The sequence below is a fragment of the Lingula anatina genome, chromosome 2, assembly GCF_051362555.1.
Source record: "Lingula anatina isolate TDL-2025a chromosome 2, LinAna3.0, whole genome shotgun sequence".
Taxonomy (NCBI): domain Eukaryota; kingdom Metazoa; phylum Brachiopoda; class Lingulata; order Lingulida; family Lingulidae; genus Lingula; species Lingula anatina.
The window spans coordinates 19,266,819-19,282,597 of NC_141768.1; the positions used below are offsets into that span (position 1 = coordinate 19,266,819).

General features: G+C 33.1%; 2 protein-coding genes across 6 annotated transcripts in view; one reads left to right on the forward strand and one right to left on the reverse strand.

Moving 5' to 3' along the window:
• Positions 1-981: 981 nt before the first annotated feature.
• On the reverse strand, positions 982-6,568 carry LOC106169609 (peroxisomal succinyl-coenzyme A thioesterase). 4 transcript variants are annotated; one of them, XM_087003980.1, is made up of 10 exons: positions 6,474-6,568; positions 5,917-6,047; positions 5,348-5,510; positions 4,958-5,221; positions 4,675-4,844; positions 3,988-4,101; positions 3,641-3,726; positions 2,668-2,758; positions 2,059-2,263; positions 982-1,602 (listed from the first exon to the last, which is right to left on the reverse strand). In XM_087003980.1, exons 1-10 carry the CDS (start codon positions 6,478-6,480, stop codon positions 1,481-1,483), a joined length of 1,353 nt encoding a protein of 450 aa, XP_086860106.1. In that variant the 5' UTR covers positions 6,481-6,568; the 3' UTR covers positions 982-1,480. The 4 variants fall into 4 exon arrangements, with proteins under 4 accessions (XP_086860106.1, XP_086860108.1, XP_086860107.1 ...); XM_087003982.1 differs by having other exon boundaries at positions 5,826-6,047; positions 6,505-6,541; XM_087003981.1 differs by having other exon boundaries at positions 6,505-6,540.
• Positions 6,569-6,727: 159 nt separating this feature from the next.
• The window catches only part of LOC106169610 (5'-3' exoribonuclease 2), a 32,736-nt gene continuing 23,684 nt past the window's right edge, over positions 6,728-15,779 (forward strand). For both annotated transcript variants that reach the window (XM_013549120.2, XM_087003979.1), the window contains exons 1-16: positions 6,728-6,885; positions 7,308-7,435; positions 8,308-8,419; positions 8,899-8,960; positions 9,153-9,264; positions 12,001-12,163; positions 12,622-12,672; positions 12,980-12,997; positions 13,189-13,278; positions 13,451-13,500; positions 13,880-14,005; positions 14,321-14,400; positions 14,645-14,702; positions 14,939-14,996; positions 15,242-15,291; positions 15,460-15,561. In XM_013549120.2, the coding sequence (XP_013404574.2) occupies positions 6,811-6,885; positions 7,308-7,435; positions 8,308-8,419; positions 8,899-8,960; positions 9,153-9,264; positions 12,001-12,163; positions 12,622-12,672; positions 12,980-12,997; positions 13,189-13,278; positions 13,451-13,500; positions 13,880-14,005; positions 14,321-14,400; positions 14,645-14,702; positions 14,939-14,996; positions 15,242-15,291; positions 15,460-15,561 (1,335 nt within the window). In that variant the 5' untranslated portion in view covers positions 6,728-6,810. The remainder of the gene's footprint in view (positions 6,886-7,307; positions 7,436-8,307; positions 8,420-8,898; positions 8,961-9,152; positions 9,265-12,000; positions 12,164-12,621; positions 12,673-12,979; positions 12,998-13,188; positions 13,279-13,450; positions 13,501-13,879; positions 14,006-14,320; positions 14,401-14,644; positions 14,703-14,938; positions 14,997-15,241; positions 15,292-15,459; positions 15,562-15,779) is intronic.

Consider the following 15,779-nt stretch of genomic DNA (forward strand, 5'->3'; position numbering starts at 1 on the left):
ATAATTAGTTTTTTAAAAACCAAGCTATACAGATGGCAGATTTGAGTAAGAAACTAACAAATAACAACCCACATTTTCTACGTTAACTACAATAATTGTCATCAAACTCTCTTTGTACTTGCCTAGCCATAGTGGAAAACGAGCTACAACCGACTTACACCACCTAGCTGGCAGGCGTAAATTTACGACTAAGTTAAGACCGACATAAACACTATTCTAGTTTGGTGCAACTGGCTATACTCGGGCGTAGCGATTTGCGCCTGGTTTACGCTGGCGCAACTGCTACGCCTTACGACTGGTCATTACAATCTGTGTGAGCGATCTCGCCTCCCTGTGAAAGATACAGCTCCGCTGTCGTATGAGGTGCTGAGTGCTTTCAAACGTTCTCTGCCTGACCAGGACCCTACTTCATCCCGTAAGTGCTGAGTTCCAAGCGGGGAGACAGCAGGTACCCTTTATAAAGGACTGGTATGTCCCAGGATGGGGTCAAACCAACGTCCTCCTGCTCCAGAGGCCGACACTCTAACCACAAGGCCATCCGGTGCATGACCAAAAACAACCAAATATTAGGCACCAAATCTGGCTCAATTACAGGCACAGTAATCAGAATGTATGTAGCACTAAGTGCCTGCATGTAATAACTTTGTCAGCAGCAGAAATTGGAACAGAAAAAGCAACATAATCTGATGTAATACAGTTAGTCTTCATTTACAGCATGGATTGCAATTCACCTAAAACAGAAGTTTCATGGAAACAAAACAATTGCCTCACTAATGAATTAGATGAAGTGGTTGAAGAAAGGAGAGGAAGCTGATATACAGCATGGACATGATGTACGTTTTGAATTTACTACCAACTTAAGCTAGACGTCTCATCCAAGCACATCAAGCACAATGTTGCTTCATTCCTCATTCCCTGTCCCACAGACTGTATCCCATGCAAAGATTATAACAATGGCATTAACATGATATGAAGATAATATTCTTTGCACAACTTACATTTACTTATGCTTCTGAATTTAGATATAAGGTTACATGTATATACCTTCAAGATGTCTTTACCCTACAGAAATGCAGTGAATTTTGCAAATGTATTTTATAACATTATAATAATAATGCAAGTAATGACATTGCACATTTTTATACAGTGGCTCGCAGGAATGTTTTCTTTCTGATATTTCAAAGTATAACAATCACAATAAAAGCAGACTTTCATATCTTTGACATAAATCTATTAGACGATACATAAAAAATATGGGCACAGCTAACCCACAGTTACTTTTAAAATTCATATTTGCACTTCATGTAAGCGTTGACACTTCTCACTTTTATTTTATACAAAAATAGCCTCTGATGCATATATTTTAAAATCAGCCACAATTTTGAATTTTTTGTTAATAAAAAATATCATCTACTGACTGAATTCAGCATCAAATTGAATATAGCACAGATAACAGTTGGCAGGTACATAAAGTTGCGTGTCATAATTTAGAGGGCACAGGTGCAGACAAATGTTTTCTGAAGAATTCCAGTATTCTCTTCCAGTGATGTACCTCAGCTTTTATATGTGCCTGTGCATCTCCTCCCCATGCTATTATAGTGCCTGGAACAAACAGAAAAGTAATGACTAACTGAATAAAAAAATGTATATCAGAGTAAGCTCTAATACTAGCAAACAGTGTAATGCCAATTTACGAAACATACAGTTTATTAAAAACTTTAATTAACCTTTTCTCTAGCAAAAATAAAACCAATTTCAAATTCTCTTTCAAATAAATTCTACTTTCTCCCAAAGATAAATATTATGTAGCAAAGAAGTCATTCGTAACTGAAAATATATGTATCGTAATTGGAACAATATAAATATACAACTGAAAACTTATATTTCAGGTTTTCTAAAAAACAAAGTACTTCAAATCAGATTTTAAGTAATACTAGTACAATTCTCACTACTGAAAGAAAATGCTTGATTGCTGTCTCTACCATGTTATCCTAACTTAGTGCAGAGGGTAATGCAGGACAACCAAAGCAATCTGCTTCAAACATGATACTGACATACCTAGGATTTTGTGGTAAGATGTTTTACAATGAGGTGCATAGGGAGGTTCAATAAGATGTCCTGCCCCATCATATACATGGATCTCATAGTCTTTGTGTCCACAAGAATGTAACCGTTCTGAAATCATTTTTGCACTCTGGGGAGCATCAAATGATAGCTCATCTGCTCCAAAAAACAATAAAAGAGGAGCATTGATCTGTTCTACCTGAAAGAAAAAAAAAAAAACGTTATAAACTTACATGTTTTTACATTTATCATTTTACAAATAAGTTAAAAAACTTGTGATACCAAAATGGTATGTGATAATATCATATAGCATAATATCAGATACCCTTATTTGCATAAAATAAATTTTTAAAAAGCATTTTCATTCCTATTTTTCCTGGAAAAAATTTTAAAAGGTGCTCCACATTCAGTGAAATTATTTTAATCACATAATGACAAATATATTAAATTTTACTTTTTTATTTATTTATCATTTTATTTATTTATTTATTTTTATTTTTCATTAATTTTTTTCTACAATTCGTCAATTTGATTACAGGTGTAAGACTAATAAATAATTCTAGGAATGCATATCTTTTCAACCTAATACGGAAAGTCGAGTACCTTTATCATATATTCCTCTTCTATTTCCTCAGGGAAACAGGTTTTAAAACAAATGCCACCATCACACATAGATACATTGGCTAGATCACCACTGAAAATTCAAATACACCCGACGTCATAAAATGGAAGCTTTTTATTTCCATATTGTAAGCTATCGTCATTCTTCATGCAGAATTTAGTGAAAACTTCATCAGTGCACACGCACAAATATAGACACTATTTTGCAAATTTAAAGGTGAAAATTTGATCTCTTTCAAAATTTAATCCCCATCAACCTATTCTTTTACCACTATGTGCTGTTCAAAATACAGCAAACTTTTTGTGTAGATAAATCACTGCCACTGCATCTTTTTCCTTCTTCTAAATTATACATATTTTTCAGTTCTCAAATCATGCAAATAAATTGGACAGTGCAAGATTTTAAACACATATTTTTTCCTTAAAATTACATAAAATACATCTTATTAAGCTCATCCAAGAACAAGTAATACTCCTTGGCCATTTTTACTGATAAATGCCATATATTTTAATATTTATCTGTTTTTATATATCTGACATTTAATTTATAAATCATATTTATCTCCTTCCATCAACAGTGTAAAAAGAGCCACCTAAGCAGAGCCCCTGTGCTTGAAATATCCAAATAAATAAACTAAAAAGCAGAAACAAAATGTGTGCGCACTTGTGAATGATATTCTTTTTAACAACATGAAGCTTTAATACATGTGAAAACATCTCAAAGTAGATTCATCCAATTAAATATGCCCTAGCTGCAATGTGAAAAGGGACATATAAAAGGCTTACATATTTTCATGGAATGTCTAGTGCAAAAAATTCAGAACATTTTCCATGAAAACACATTTCAATTAATTTTTTTCCAATTTATCCTTTTATGGAAATACAAGATATCAACAACATTTTTCGTCCTATGGAATAATTTCCAAGGTTTGACATCTAAAGTACTAGTACTCACTTAGCTGCTGGCAATATTTTATCCCCAATCTTCATTTCCATAAAGTCCACAAATGCTAGCCCGCTGACAGTGACCACAGCCTTAACCTTTTTTAGTTATTGGGAAAAATGTAATGAAACAGATAATTAACTCTCTATCTATAAACCTTCATGATGCCCCCCCCCCCCCTCCCCCCAGTGGTTTAAAATAATATTTGGGTTAAAAGACTTCTGTTTTTGAACATTTCCTCTGACTTGACAATAATCTTTAAAAATGAAATCATCACTCTTGTCTACTTTATCAAAAAGATTATTTCATAAATTTCCCACATCATTCAATTTCACTAAAGCTATTAAAAGCAACCTAACCTGGGGAAAATGAATTGCTGAGATCAGAGCAATTTGTGCACCTTTAGATGTTCCAATCACTCCAATACCACCCGGAGTCACACTTGGATGGTGACTCAGCCATTCTGCAGCTTCCTATGGACAAAACAATACTGTTTAAAGTTCTTTATAAAAAGCAACTCTGATAAATACATATCTAGCTGATTAGTTACAATCTGGCCAGAAGAATAACAAAACAAACCCACATATTTTAAATAAATTTATCATACTGGATTATGAATACACTTGAATTTCTTCTATAAGGATCCTTTAACATAACACATACCATGCTACTTTTTAGATGTTCTGTCCCAAGGAAGTATATGTCCCATTTACTTCTTTGTCTGTTCTTACAATATAAACATGATAGCCACTAACTAGATTCAATAGATCACAAATATTTCATATAAGCAATAATGTTTTATTTTATTTGGTCAAAGATAAATTATTTATTTTCTGCCGAACTTAGGCATACATGTACTAGCCAAAGTCAGGAATCCTTACTCTTCAAAGACTGGCTTGCTGAACTAGTAGCAGGAGCAGGTTGTCACCACTTAAAATTAATGCTGATCCTGATCATTTCTGACAAATGGCATCCTGAGGCTAAATGTGCATTTTGAAAAACTATAAATCACACATTAAATGTGAACATGGCAGGAATCAACATACCCCAAAATATGTCAAGTTCACATCCATAAATTTCTTTGGTAAGTCTTCATAACCAAAGTATGCCAATGCTAACACAACAAATCCCCTTGATGCCAGCAGTGAGGCTCTGTGTTCTATCAAGCCACCTGCAGCTCCAAAGAGGTCAATCACACCTGGATAAGACTCCTGGCCTGTTAAAGTTCAATAAAAAAAGATATAACAATGATAATAAAAACAAAAAATTGCACAAAAATTTCAACAAACTTTTCTGCATTATTTTTTTTCAGAAACATACCCACTTTACCTTTTGGTACAAAAAGTGCTCCACGTAAAGCTCCTTCTCTAACTGGTATTCTTTCCACATTATCAGCCATATAAAGTCTTTCAATATTAGCCTCAGCTACTGGGACCTGAACATTGTTGTTGGGAGAGTATGGGTCAATGTGTCCACTGAGCAATGATATATGTACATTGTAGGGTGTTGTAACATCCTTCTTCATCAGTCTCAGTCCATCTCGTTGACCAGGCACTGGTACCATACTCCAATATAATCCCATTACATCAGTCCCTTGCAAAAAAGCAAACCGAGACAATAATTAATTTAATTTTTCAGCTCATATACCTTGATGTTGGAGTAATTATAGACAATGCTTACTGAAGGCAGTAAATCTTCCTGTCTTCAAAATGTCAATACCTGTGTACGATCCACCAAGAGATGGTGATGTGGCTGTGTTCACTTCTCCATTACTGTTGGCAATAAAATGTGCATAAGCTCCAAACTTCATCCCCTTCTCCTCCAAGAATGACTTCACTGTAACAGTAGCACTAGACGTCAGGCCTTTGATTTGGAGTTCAACCTAGATTTACAATTAAGTACATAATTAAATGTTCATGTATACTGGTATTAAGCACCATAAGTAAGACAAAAGGTGTTATTAATCTACTAGTATAAATGGTAAAATAACATATAACTGAGTACATTAATGTACCTTTAATTTGCAAGAGTTGATTAAAGCAGACAATACAGATATTGAAGAACTCATACTGACACAGACTGACTAGGCACAAATTGAAATGATAATGCAGAATGCTAGACATTGCTAGTACAACCATGGTATACATTCACTGAGTCATGTTCAAGACTTTTTTTCAAAACATGCTTTGATTGTTACCCTAGTCTAACTACACTATTTGAACAGCCTCTTCAAATGTCGTAAGCATGTAGGTGTTACTTTCTCCAATATGAACACCCAGTTGGTGTACCTTCTCATCCATCATCACTCTTCCAGGCACTGCTTGCATCTTTACCCCATTCATCATGTGCTTGGAAGTTGAAAGAAATGCTTTTGGAGTAAAATATGTACACAAACTGTTGGGCAGATTATACCGCTTACCTGAAATATTAAAAGAAAAAATCCATGAAAAAGCAGACATGAGAGTAAAACTCTTTCAGGTAAATTCAGGAAATATTTGTCAATTTTACAAGGACTGCGAGAGACCAGACTCAATAATTTTATAATGTCCAAAAAAAAAAAAAAAAAAAAAAAAAAAAAAAAAAAAAAAAAAAAAAAAAAAGGCAAACAAATGTATTGATCAATATTGTGCAGAGCACAATTAGACTCCTATAAGACTCCCTGTCCCTTTTCCCATACTTCTGAGCAGTGGGTTAAAAATGGGACTAGCTACTGATGCTTTTCATTTTAAAAAGTGTGGGTATACTAGCTAATTCTAAGTCTAGTTATTGTTGTTTAACAAACAGATGACTTTGTATAATGGCAGCTCTACATACAAAACTCTCAACAATTTTTCTCAGTACTTGCCTAGCATATAAAACCGAAGACTGTACCGTACCGATACATTTACCGAGTTTTGAAAGTCAAGTTGTTGTGGTGTCTACCTTTACACAAGACGAGCCACATAACTTTGTTTTAGATTAATATTACAAAACATTTCACAGGGTCAATTCTAACTTTTTAATATTGTCATTTTGATACTACAGCAATATCAGATCATTCTATGCCCCAAAGAAGCAAACGAAAAATACTGTTAAGCTTTCTTTGATGCTGTCTTTAATTTCTTTTGTATTTGGAAACACGAAATGTGCTTTCATGACTTCCGGTTTAAAAGAGAGCGTGCTTTGTGCCAGTTAATATAAGAATGGGAGTTCCAGCCTTCTTCCGATGGCTGAGCAGAAAATATCCATCATTAGTTGTGAATTGTGTAGAACAGAAGGTAAGCTTGATTTATCAATTGACCCTTTTACACCTAATATGTACAGATGATGTCAATGAACAACAGTATCTTAGCCTAAGACTTAGGCTGACTTAGCTCTACGCTAGCGTGTGAATTTGTATTATCAATGATTGAATTTGAGTTTGGTATCCAGTCTCATGACTGCTATTTTATTTTCCGTGGTCGTATGTGTCAAAAATATCATTTGTGCTAACACGTTTCAGACTTATATGAAAACAGATTATCTGATATGAAATTAGCATTTGAGACGTACCAGCTGAAAGTATTTTTTCAATAATAAGTGTTGTGGTAATTAAGTGTTGATTGTCTAATTGAGCCTTTGTATTCAACCAATTTTCATGTCAAATCTGAAAATGCATGTTCATGACATGTGACGCTGTTCTATATATCTATGATTCCAGGGTAAAGTGATCAATGGAGTGTCCGTGCCTGTGGACACCTCAGGGCCTAACCCCAATGATGTGGAGTTTGATAATCTTTACCTTGACATGAATGGCATCATTCACCCATGTTGTCATCCAGAGAATAAGTAAGTGGTATATGGCGAATATGTAAAATTCTTTTAAAGGTACATACGAACCGAGCATTGGTGGAGCGTGGATTCCCAGTAAGACATGTAAACCACTTCTACTAGTTTCTTATACGACTCAAATAAATTCAACATGCCAAGGGATAAACTGAATAGATCACTCAATCAGCCATAAAAAAGCTTTAGACTGCTCCTTTCTTTAAATTTTTGGTCAGAAATTTAACTTACTTTCGTGACCTACTTTAATGCCCCATTGACATACAGCATAGAATGCTAGCAGAAAAATCCGTTCAAACACATTTTCGGGTAAAATTAAACAATGCCTTTTGGTAATTCTCTTAGTTATACTACTTGAAACTATATGCTGGCATTTGGTTGGTTTTTGTGACAAAAAATTGACTTAGTATGCATCTTTAAGCATTCTGTGCTGTCTAATTATAATCAGTGTAAAATTGAACTCTGATGAAATTCAAATTGCCTTGACTTATATTGATAGTTCAGTCTTAAGGGCCATGATGTAGGAACTGACTGAATTCATGCCACATTTTGTCATTAAGTTCTAGAATGACAAGAGTAATGTTCCATTTTCTTTAATATGATGAAAATGTTGTTATGAATTTTGGAAGCTTGGATAATTTCTACTAGACTTCTGGGGTCATTTAAGGTCCAGACTGCAAGAAAATATAGGTGATTTTCAAGACATTAATTTCAGTTTCAGGGAGTCTTTGTGCAAAAAAAAAAAATCACTTCGACTGAACCTGAAAAATTATTCACATATTCTATAACTAAGAAATATTTCCATTCATATTACAGAAAATTATATAATATATATAACATAATGCCCTACATTATAATTTGCATTTTATCTTCAGGCCAGCTCCTAAGAATGAGGATGAAATGATGGTTCTTATCTTTGAATACATCGACAGAATCTTTGCCATTGTGAGACCCAGGAAACTGCTGTATATGGCCATTGATGGAGTGGTAAGGCTGTGATCAGATGCAATATGGTTCATATTGAGCATGCTTTAATCTTTGGAAGTACAACAAAATATGTTGATATTGTAGAGGAAATTTAAGTCTTTTCTTTGTTTTTTTTTTTTTTTTGTGTGTGTGTGTGTTGAAATTGCAGTTTGTTGAATGGGTTCACTCAGTCTATGCAGGTATCTTATGATTAGGTAAAAGAGGCAAATACTCTCAATCTCCTTTAGCTTATGGCTAAATGATGAAAGCAGCAGGTATGTTCCTTTGACTGATTTAGATGAGTGCGTCTATTTAGAAACATTTGACAGTATATGATTTAGATGAAAGAATTCACTTGCTGTCTTGATAGTCTAACTTGATATTAAAAGTTGTACAGAGTTGCATACATATTTCTGTAGCAAAAGCTTTCAATAATTTTATCATTATTAGTTTATGCAGTATGATGTATACTTATAATATCATATATTATGATTTTCTAGGCTCCTCGTGCTAAAATGAACCAGCAGAGATCTCGAAGATTCAGAGCATCAAAGGAATCCTTGTAAGTTTGTTTCTTATGCAATGGTTAATTACAATTGGTTTATAGAAATTTGTATTTTTTATTTTATAACTGGATGGAGCCATATATGTTAATATGATTATTGTACTTTAAAATGGGTTATTTTACTACATTTTATTACATTTTACTTTTATTGAATAAATCTGTATTATGTTAGTCTTTATATTTTAAAAGAGAAAAGATTGAAGAAATTTCCAAGATAAAAAGTGAGTTGGTTTCCAAGGGTTACAATGTGCCACCTGAGAAGAAACCAGAGGAACATTTTGACAGCAATTGTATTACTCCTGTAAGTTGATACTTGGAAATAGTGATCTCATCACAAATATCCACTTTGAGGCAGTTCTCTACAGATATAATTTTTATGTACAGACACAGATGTGTCTGTACATATTGCCATCACCTGCGTCTGTCGTCGCCGTCGCCGATGCCGATGGCGATGCCGTCGCCGTGCACTTTCCTTGTAAACACGATAAGTGGAGGGCAGTTTTACTTTTTGTCTTAATATTTACAGAGCTGATGAATATTCATAAAACGCAGGTCAAGTTCGAAAATCAGCATGATCGGGCCATTATTGTAGAAGTTATGCTGTTTTTTCACTTTTCAGCATATATGCAACCCTGTAAACACATTTTAAGGAAAACCATTAGACCTTTTGTCATGAAACTCACAGAAGTAATCAATCTTATTAAAACGCAGGTCAAGTTCGAAAATCGGCATGATCGGGCCACTATTTTAGTAGTTATGCTGTTTTTTCATTTTTCAGCATATATGCAACACTGTAAACACAATATAAGAAAAACAGATGGGCCAATTGTCATTAAACTCACAGGAATGGTCAATCTTACTAAAACGCAGGCTGAGTTAAAAAAATCAGCATAATCGGGGCATTATTTTAGAAGTTATGTTGTTTTTTCACATTTCCTCAGATTTAATTCTTAGGCATGTTAACAGTCTCATTATTGAACTAAGAAGATACGTAAAAGTGTTTGTTTGATATTTCCTGCATCTTTACAACATTGTTAGTTGATCATGTAAAAATGATGGTAAACTTGTTATAGTGTATTGTGTAATAAAGTGTCAAAAATGGAAATAAATTCATATCATTGCAGATTGTCAGATACAATCATCCACTATGTTCAGAATCTCAGAATGGAGGAAATTGGACATTTAACATTATTCTATTGATACTTTTCCCATCTCATCAATTTTCTTAGTTGATCATATAAAAATGGCAGTAAACTGTTTATTTGTTTTATGTTTAAAAAGTGTTAAAAATGGAAATAAACCCATGTCAGAGCAGTGCTGTCTCGTTTCACATTTCCTCAGATTCAATTCTTAGGCATGTTAACAGTCTCATTATTTAACTAATAAGACATGTTAAAGTGTTTGGTTGACATTTCCTGCATCTTTACAACATTATTAGTTGATTATGTAAAACTGATGGTAAACTTGTTATCGTGTATTGTGTAATAAAGATTCAAAAATGGAAAAAAACTCATATCATTGCAGTTTGTCAGATTCAATCATTCACTATGTTCAGAATCTCAGAATGGAGGAAATTGGACATTTAACACTGTTGTATTTATATTTTTCCCATCTCATCAATTTTCTTAGTTGATCATATAAAAATGGCAGTAACCTGTTAATTTTGTTTTATGTTAAAAAAAATGTTAAAAATGGGGAAAAAAACATTTCAGAACAATGTTCTCTTGTGTACATTTTGGCATTTTCAAGTTGTGACTTTGAAGTTCCATGGGCCTGAAGATCTTTGCTAGTCACATTTTCTGAATATCCATGATACTAATATTTTATTATTAAAATTGATGGTCATTATGCTGTTAAACATTATGTAATATTCCATCAAAATTTAAAAAAAAAACTATTTTGGGCACTGCTCCCATGATGACCATTTAAGAAAAACAATGTCACTTACTGTTCTCAAACAGTACAGTAAATATGTACAAATGTGTCTGTACATATTGCCATCACCTGCATCTGCCGTCGTTGCCGTCACTGTCACTGTTGCCAGCGCCGTGCATTTTCATTGTAAACATGATAAGTGGAAGGCAGTTTTACTTTATGGTTGTATATTTAAAGAGCTGATGAATATTCATAAAACGCAGGTCAAGTTTGAAAATCAGCATGATTTTTATAGAAGTTATGCTGTTTTTTCACTTTTCAGCATATATGCAGCACTGTAAACACATTTAAAGGAAAACTGATAGGCCTGTTGTCATGAAACTCACAGGAGTAATCAATCTTATTATAATGCAGGTCAAGTTCGAAAATCAGCATGATCGGGCCACTATTTTAGTAGTTATGCTTTTTTTTTCACTTTTCAGCATTTATGCAACACTGTAAACACAATATAAGAAAAACAGGCCAATTGTCATTAAACTCACAGGAGTGGTCATTCCTGCTAAAATGCAGGTTGAGTTAAAAAATCAGCATAACCATTAAAGAAATGCCGTTTTTTCACATTTCCTCAGATTTAATTCTTAGGCATGTTAACAGTTTCATTATTTAATTAATAAGATACGTAAAAGTGTTTGTTTGGCATTTCCTGCATCTTTACAACATTATTAGTTGATTATGTAAAAATGATGGTAAACTTGTTATCGTGTATTGTGTAATAAACTTTCAAAAAAGGAAATAAACTCATATCATTGCAGTTTGTCAGATTCAATCATTAAAATTTGATGTATAATTTGCAGTTTAACATAATGTACTTTTGCATCAGAATTGAAAGTAGCCTATTTTGTGCATAGTTATTTCCTGTTTTTTGTCTGTACATTTGACAGCTTTGCTGCCTTGTTTAAACACTAGAGCTCAGGATTGGGACCACTAGTGAAAGATAAATTTCCAAATCAAAATTCTGATAACGTGCTATCTGGTGAAAAAATGTCACTAAGATGAGGAATAGCATACCAGATATAAAAGGTGTCATATGAGTTCTTTATATAAGATATATTTATTTTATATTATTGTTAAATCTTATTTTAATTTGATGTCTTTGTTCCAGGGTACCCCTTTTATGTTTAGACTGGCAGAGTGCCTGAGGTATTACATTCATGACAGGTTAAACCATGACCCTGGCTGGAAGAACATCAAGGTCATTCTCTCTGACGCCAATGTACCAGGAGAGGGAGAACACAAGATCATGGACTATATACGCAAGCAGAGAGGTAGGAAATGCAGGGCTGAATTACCAGTGATTTGTTGCTCAGGGTTGAGAGCAGAAAAAGTTCAACTGTTTTGACTACTTCAGCAGTTAACCCATAGGCTCATTTTAGCTCTTTTTTTTTTTTTGCAATGCTTTTTCTCTGCAATTGTCATCAATGGAGGCCAATAGAATTATAATTGGAATCTGTAAAAAATGGTTGTATTAATGATGTGATAAAAATTGCACTAACCATCTTTTCAACAAGGAAGATTAAGCACCAAGTTTTTTATGTGTAGCCTAAAATTTTATATTTAGCTTTTTTAGTTCAAAGTACACTGATGATGTTGTTTTAAAATTTGATGAAAGGAAAATGACCACCATTATGTTAATGTTCATATAACTAATAATCATGGACTTTAGAGATATAGGTTTCTTCACGTTTCAGCAGTCATAACATTTAAGGTTTTTTTGTTGTTACAGTTCATGCTGATCATGATCCCCAGACACACCATGTGTTATGTGGGGCTGATGGTAAGGAAAGGAAATTTTATTTCTATAAGATACTAAAATATGAGGCTGCATTACTCTTAATTGCCTTTAAATTAATAGATATGCCACCTGTGAAATATGCAACTGATGTACACGAGTCTCATGCAAAGTTTGTAAAAGTTTTGATTGAAGTGGCTTATGAAAGTGTACACCTAAAATGCTGAATTGATGATATAAAATATATGTAAGAGGTATGTCAAAATAAAGTTTGTTATATCTAGAAAGATTAAGTGACAGGAAAAGAGAGAGACACGGATATAAATAATTTACAAAATATTGTCTTTTTCAGCTGATTTGATTATGTTAGGTAAGTTGATTCTGATACAAATAATGATCAATTTTGTTATTAGAATAAATTTATTTTATTATAGCTGTAATGTGAACTAAGATGAAATATTGATGGAAACATAAGCTTCACAGGGATCGTTTTTTCTCTCCAAATACCTCAAGATGTTTAAGGAATATTTTAAATACTGTATGTTGTGATATGTTATCTAGGTCTTGCAACCCACGAGCCATATTTTACCATTATCCGTGAAGAATTCAAACCAAATCAGCCTAAACCTTGTGAAATTTGTGGACAGATAGGTGGGTTCTTGACACTGTGCACTGATTACATTTGGTGACACTTTATTCACAGCTTTTTAAATGATTTTGTGTCCTTATGAAAATTTCTCTCAATCATTGCTTGCCTCTCAGAGTATTAATGTATTAAAGTAATTTACTTCCCGCACTGAGTTTATGTCTATGTAATATGTAGGTCATGAAATGAAGGAATGTCTAGGAATACCCAAGGAGAAGTCAGGAGAGGTGAGAGAGCATTAAAGTTTTTATGATTACACGTCAGTAAAATGTTACATTACACAGTTGTAAATCTTAAACCTTTTTTATCTATGATATTACCAGTAAATGAATCATTATTTAGAGATAAGAATAAAACATGCCAGGCCTTGGTTAAAATGTTCATATATATTTTTAAACAACAAATTTTCATGATACGTTTTAAATTTAGGGACAATAAGTTCAACTGAACTGCACATATCTGAAATTGAGCACTGGAAGTAACTGAAAAGTTGTCTTCAACATCCTATGTTTGTAACATAGAAAATTTCTACTGCTATGAATGGTTTTGTTGCTGATTGCTTTAGTGGTGTAGGTAGTCACCTTGATGATATCTTCTGTATTTTAGCATGATGAGATAGCCATGCCTGCTGGTTCAGAGCAAGAGTTTATCTTCATCAGGCTCAATATACTGAGAGAATACCTTGAGAGAGATCTCTTCATGCCTAACCTTCCTTTTAAATATGAATTTGAGGTAATGTCCAATTATATTGGTTTTAAATCTTAAAATTTATCTTAAAATCTTAAATTCATCATTCTTAAACCATTCAGTTGTTTTATTCTTAAGATCACTAAACCATTTTTATAGGTGGGGATATTTTATATACAGAAGTAGAAGCTGTAATAAATGATGAAATGTCCAACAAATGAAAGTTTAATGCCTGCTATCCTGTACTGGGTATTTTCCTATATGTGAACTTGACTTTAATGATGAAAATATAGTTTGAGGGAACAGTTGTGATTTTATGTTGTTGATTGTGTTGAATTATGGAGGTATTTGTGTTTTCAGCGAGTTCTTGATGATTGGGTATTCATGAATTTTTTTGTTGGGAATGACTTCCTTCCACATTTGCCTTCATTGGAAATAAGGTAATAAAATGCTTTTTGCACCTACCACTAACTTTGTTGGCATGAAGATTGAGCCATCAACCATTGTTTATCATATTCATGACTAGATTAGTCAAGTAAAAGGGTTGGCAGGATTGTGAAAATGGTCTTAAATATCACATTAAACATTGTAGACATTAAATAAGAATGTGTATAGGCATGTATTTTAATTGACAAGATATACCACTTGTTTGTCTACATTCATACATGCTGTTTTATATTGAAGAGAAGGGGCTATTGACAGGCTGGTGAAGTTGTACAAAAACTGTGTGTACAAAACGGGGGTGAGTTTTTAGATTGATTAGATTGATTCTGTGATACTTTCCTCTTGTTTACACATACTTTCAAAATTAAAATATATCTATCAGGAATTTTAGAAGTATATTTGTCAGATAATATCATTTCTAGTTAATTTTCTATACAATTGTCTTCAACAAAATTGTTTTGGATAACATTTGTGATAGAACCCATGAAAAAATGTTTTTTAAATATTTCTTTAAATATGTATTATTTTGTTCAGGGCTATTTAACAGATAGTGGAGTTGTCAATTTGAGCAGAGTTCAACTAATCATGCAAGGTAACACTGCATCAGTTACAACAACTTGCATACCCACATACACACACACACATGCACACACATGTATGCTTATGCCATTGCAAGTGATAATGCCATTAGGTAAGAAAATATTCCTAATTTTTCATTAAGAATGCATTATATTCTAGGTAAATACCCATTAGTTAATGTGATCAATAAACCAATGTATTTGATTTAAACCCCCAAAAGGAAATTCAAAAAATTTAACTGTTTTTTTTTTTCTTCAGACTTGGGGAAAGTGGAAGATGAAATATTCAAAAACAGAAGGCAGAGAGATGTATGTATAGACTTTTGACTTTTGTTTATTTAAATTTTGCACTATAATTTGATAGACTATTAATTTTCTTCTGATATCCTTTGTACAGTTGGAAAAAAGAAAATAATCCTCCCTAGCAACAGGCAGGCTAATCACTAATTGTAAATTGTCTGAAACATCACTCTTCAGCTTGACTTCAAACGAAGAGATAAAGAAAAAAGGAAGAGAGCAAAAATGTGGAAAAATTCAGACCGCCCTGCTTGGACACCAGGAGGAGGATTTGCACCACAGGTATACTAAAACATCAAATAATCTTAGACTTCCTGACTGTAGCACATCTTTTTATTATAGCCAACCATGTACTTTATTCAACAAAATTATTAACATTTTCTTCTTTTTTAGTTGAGTTAGATCTGTTTTCATATTACATTGAAGGATTTAATTGCTTACATTTTATTAAGTGGTTATACCAACAAGTTGCTTATAGCAAAATGATTTCAGTTCATTTG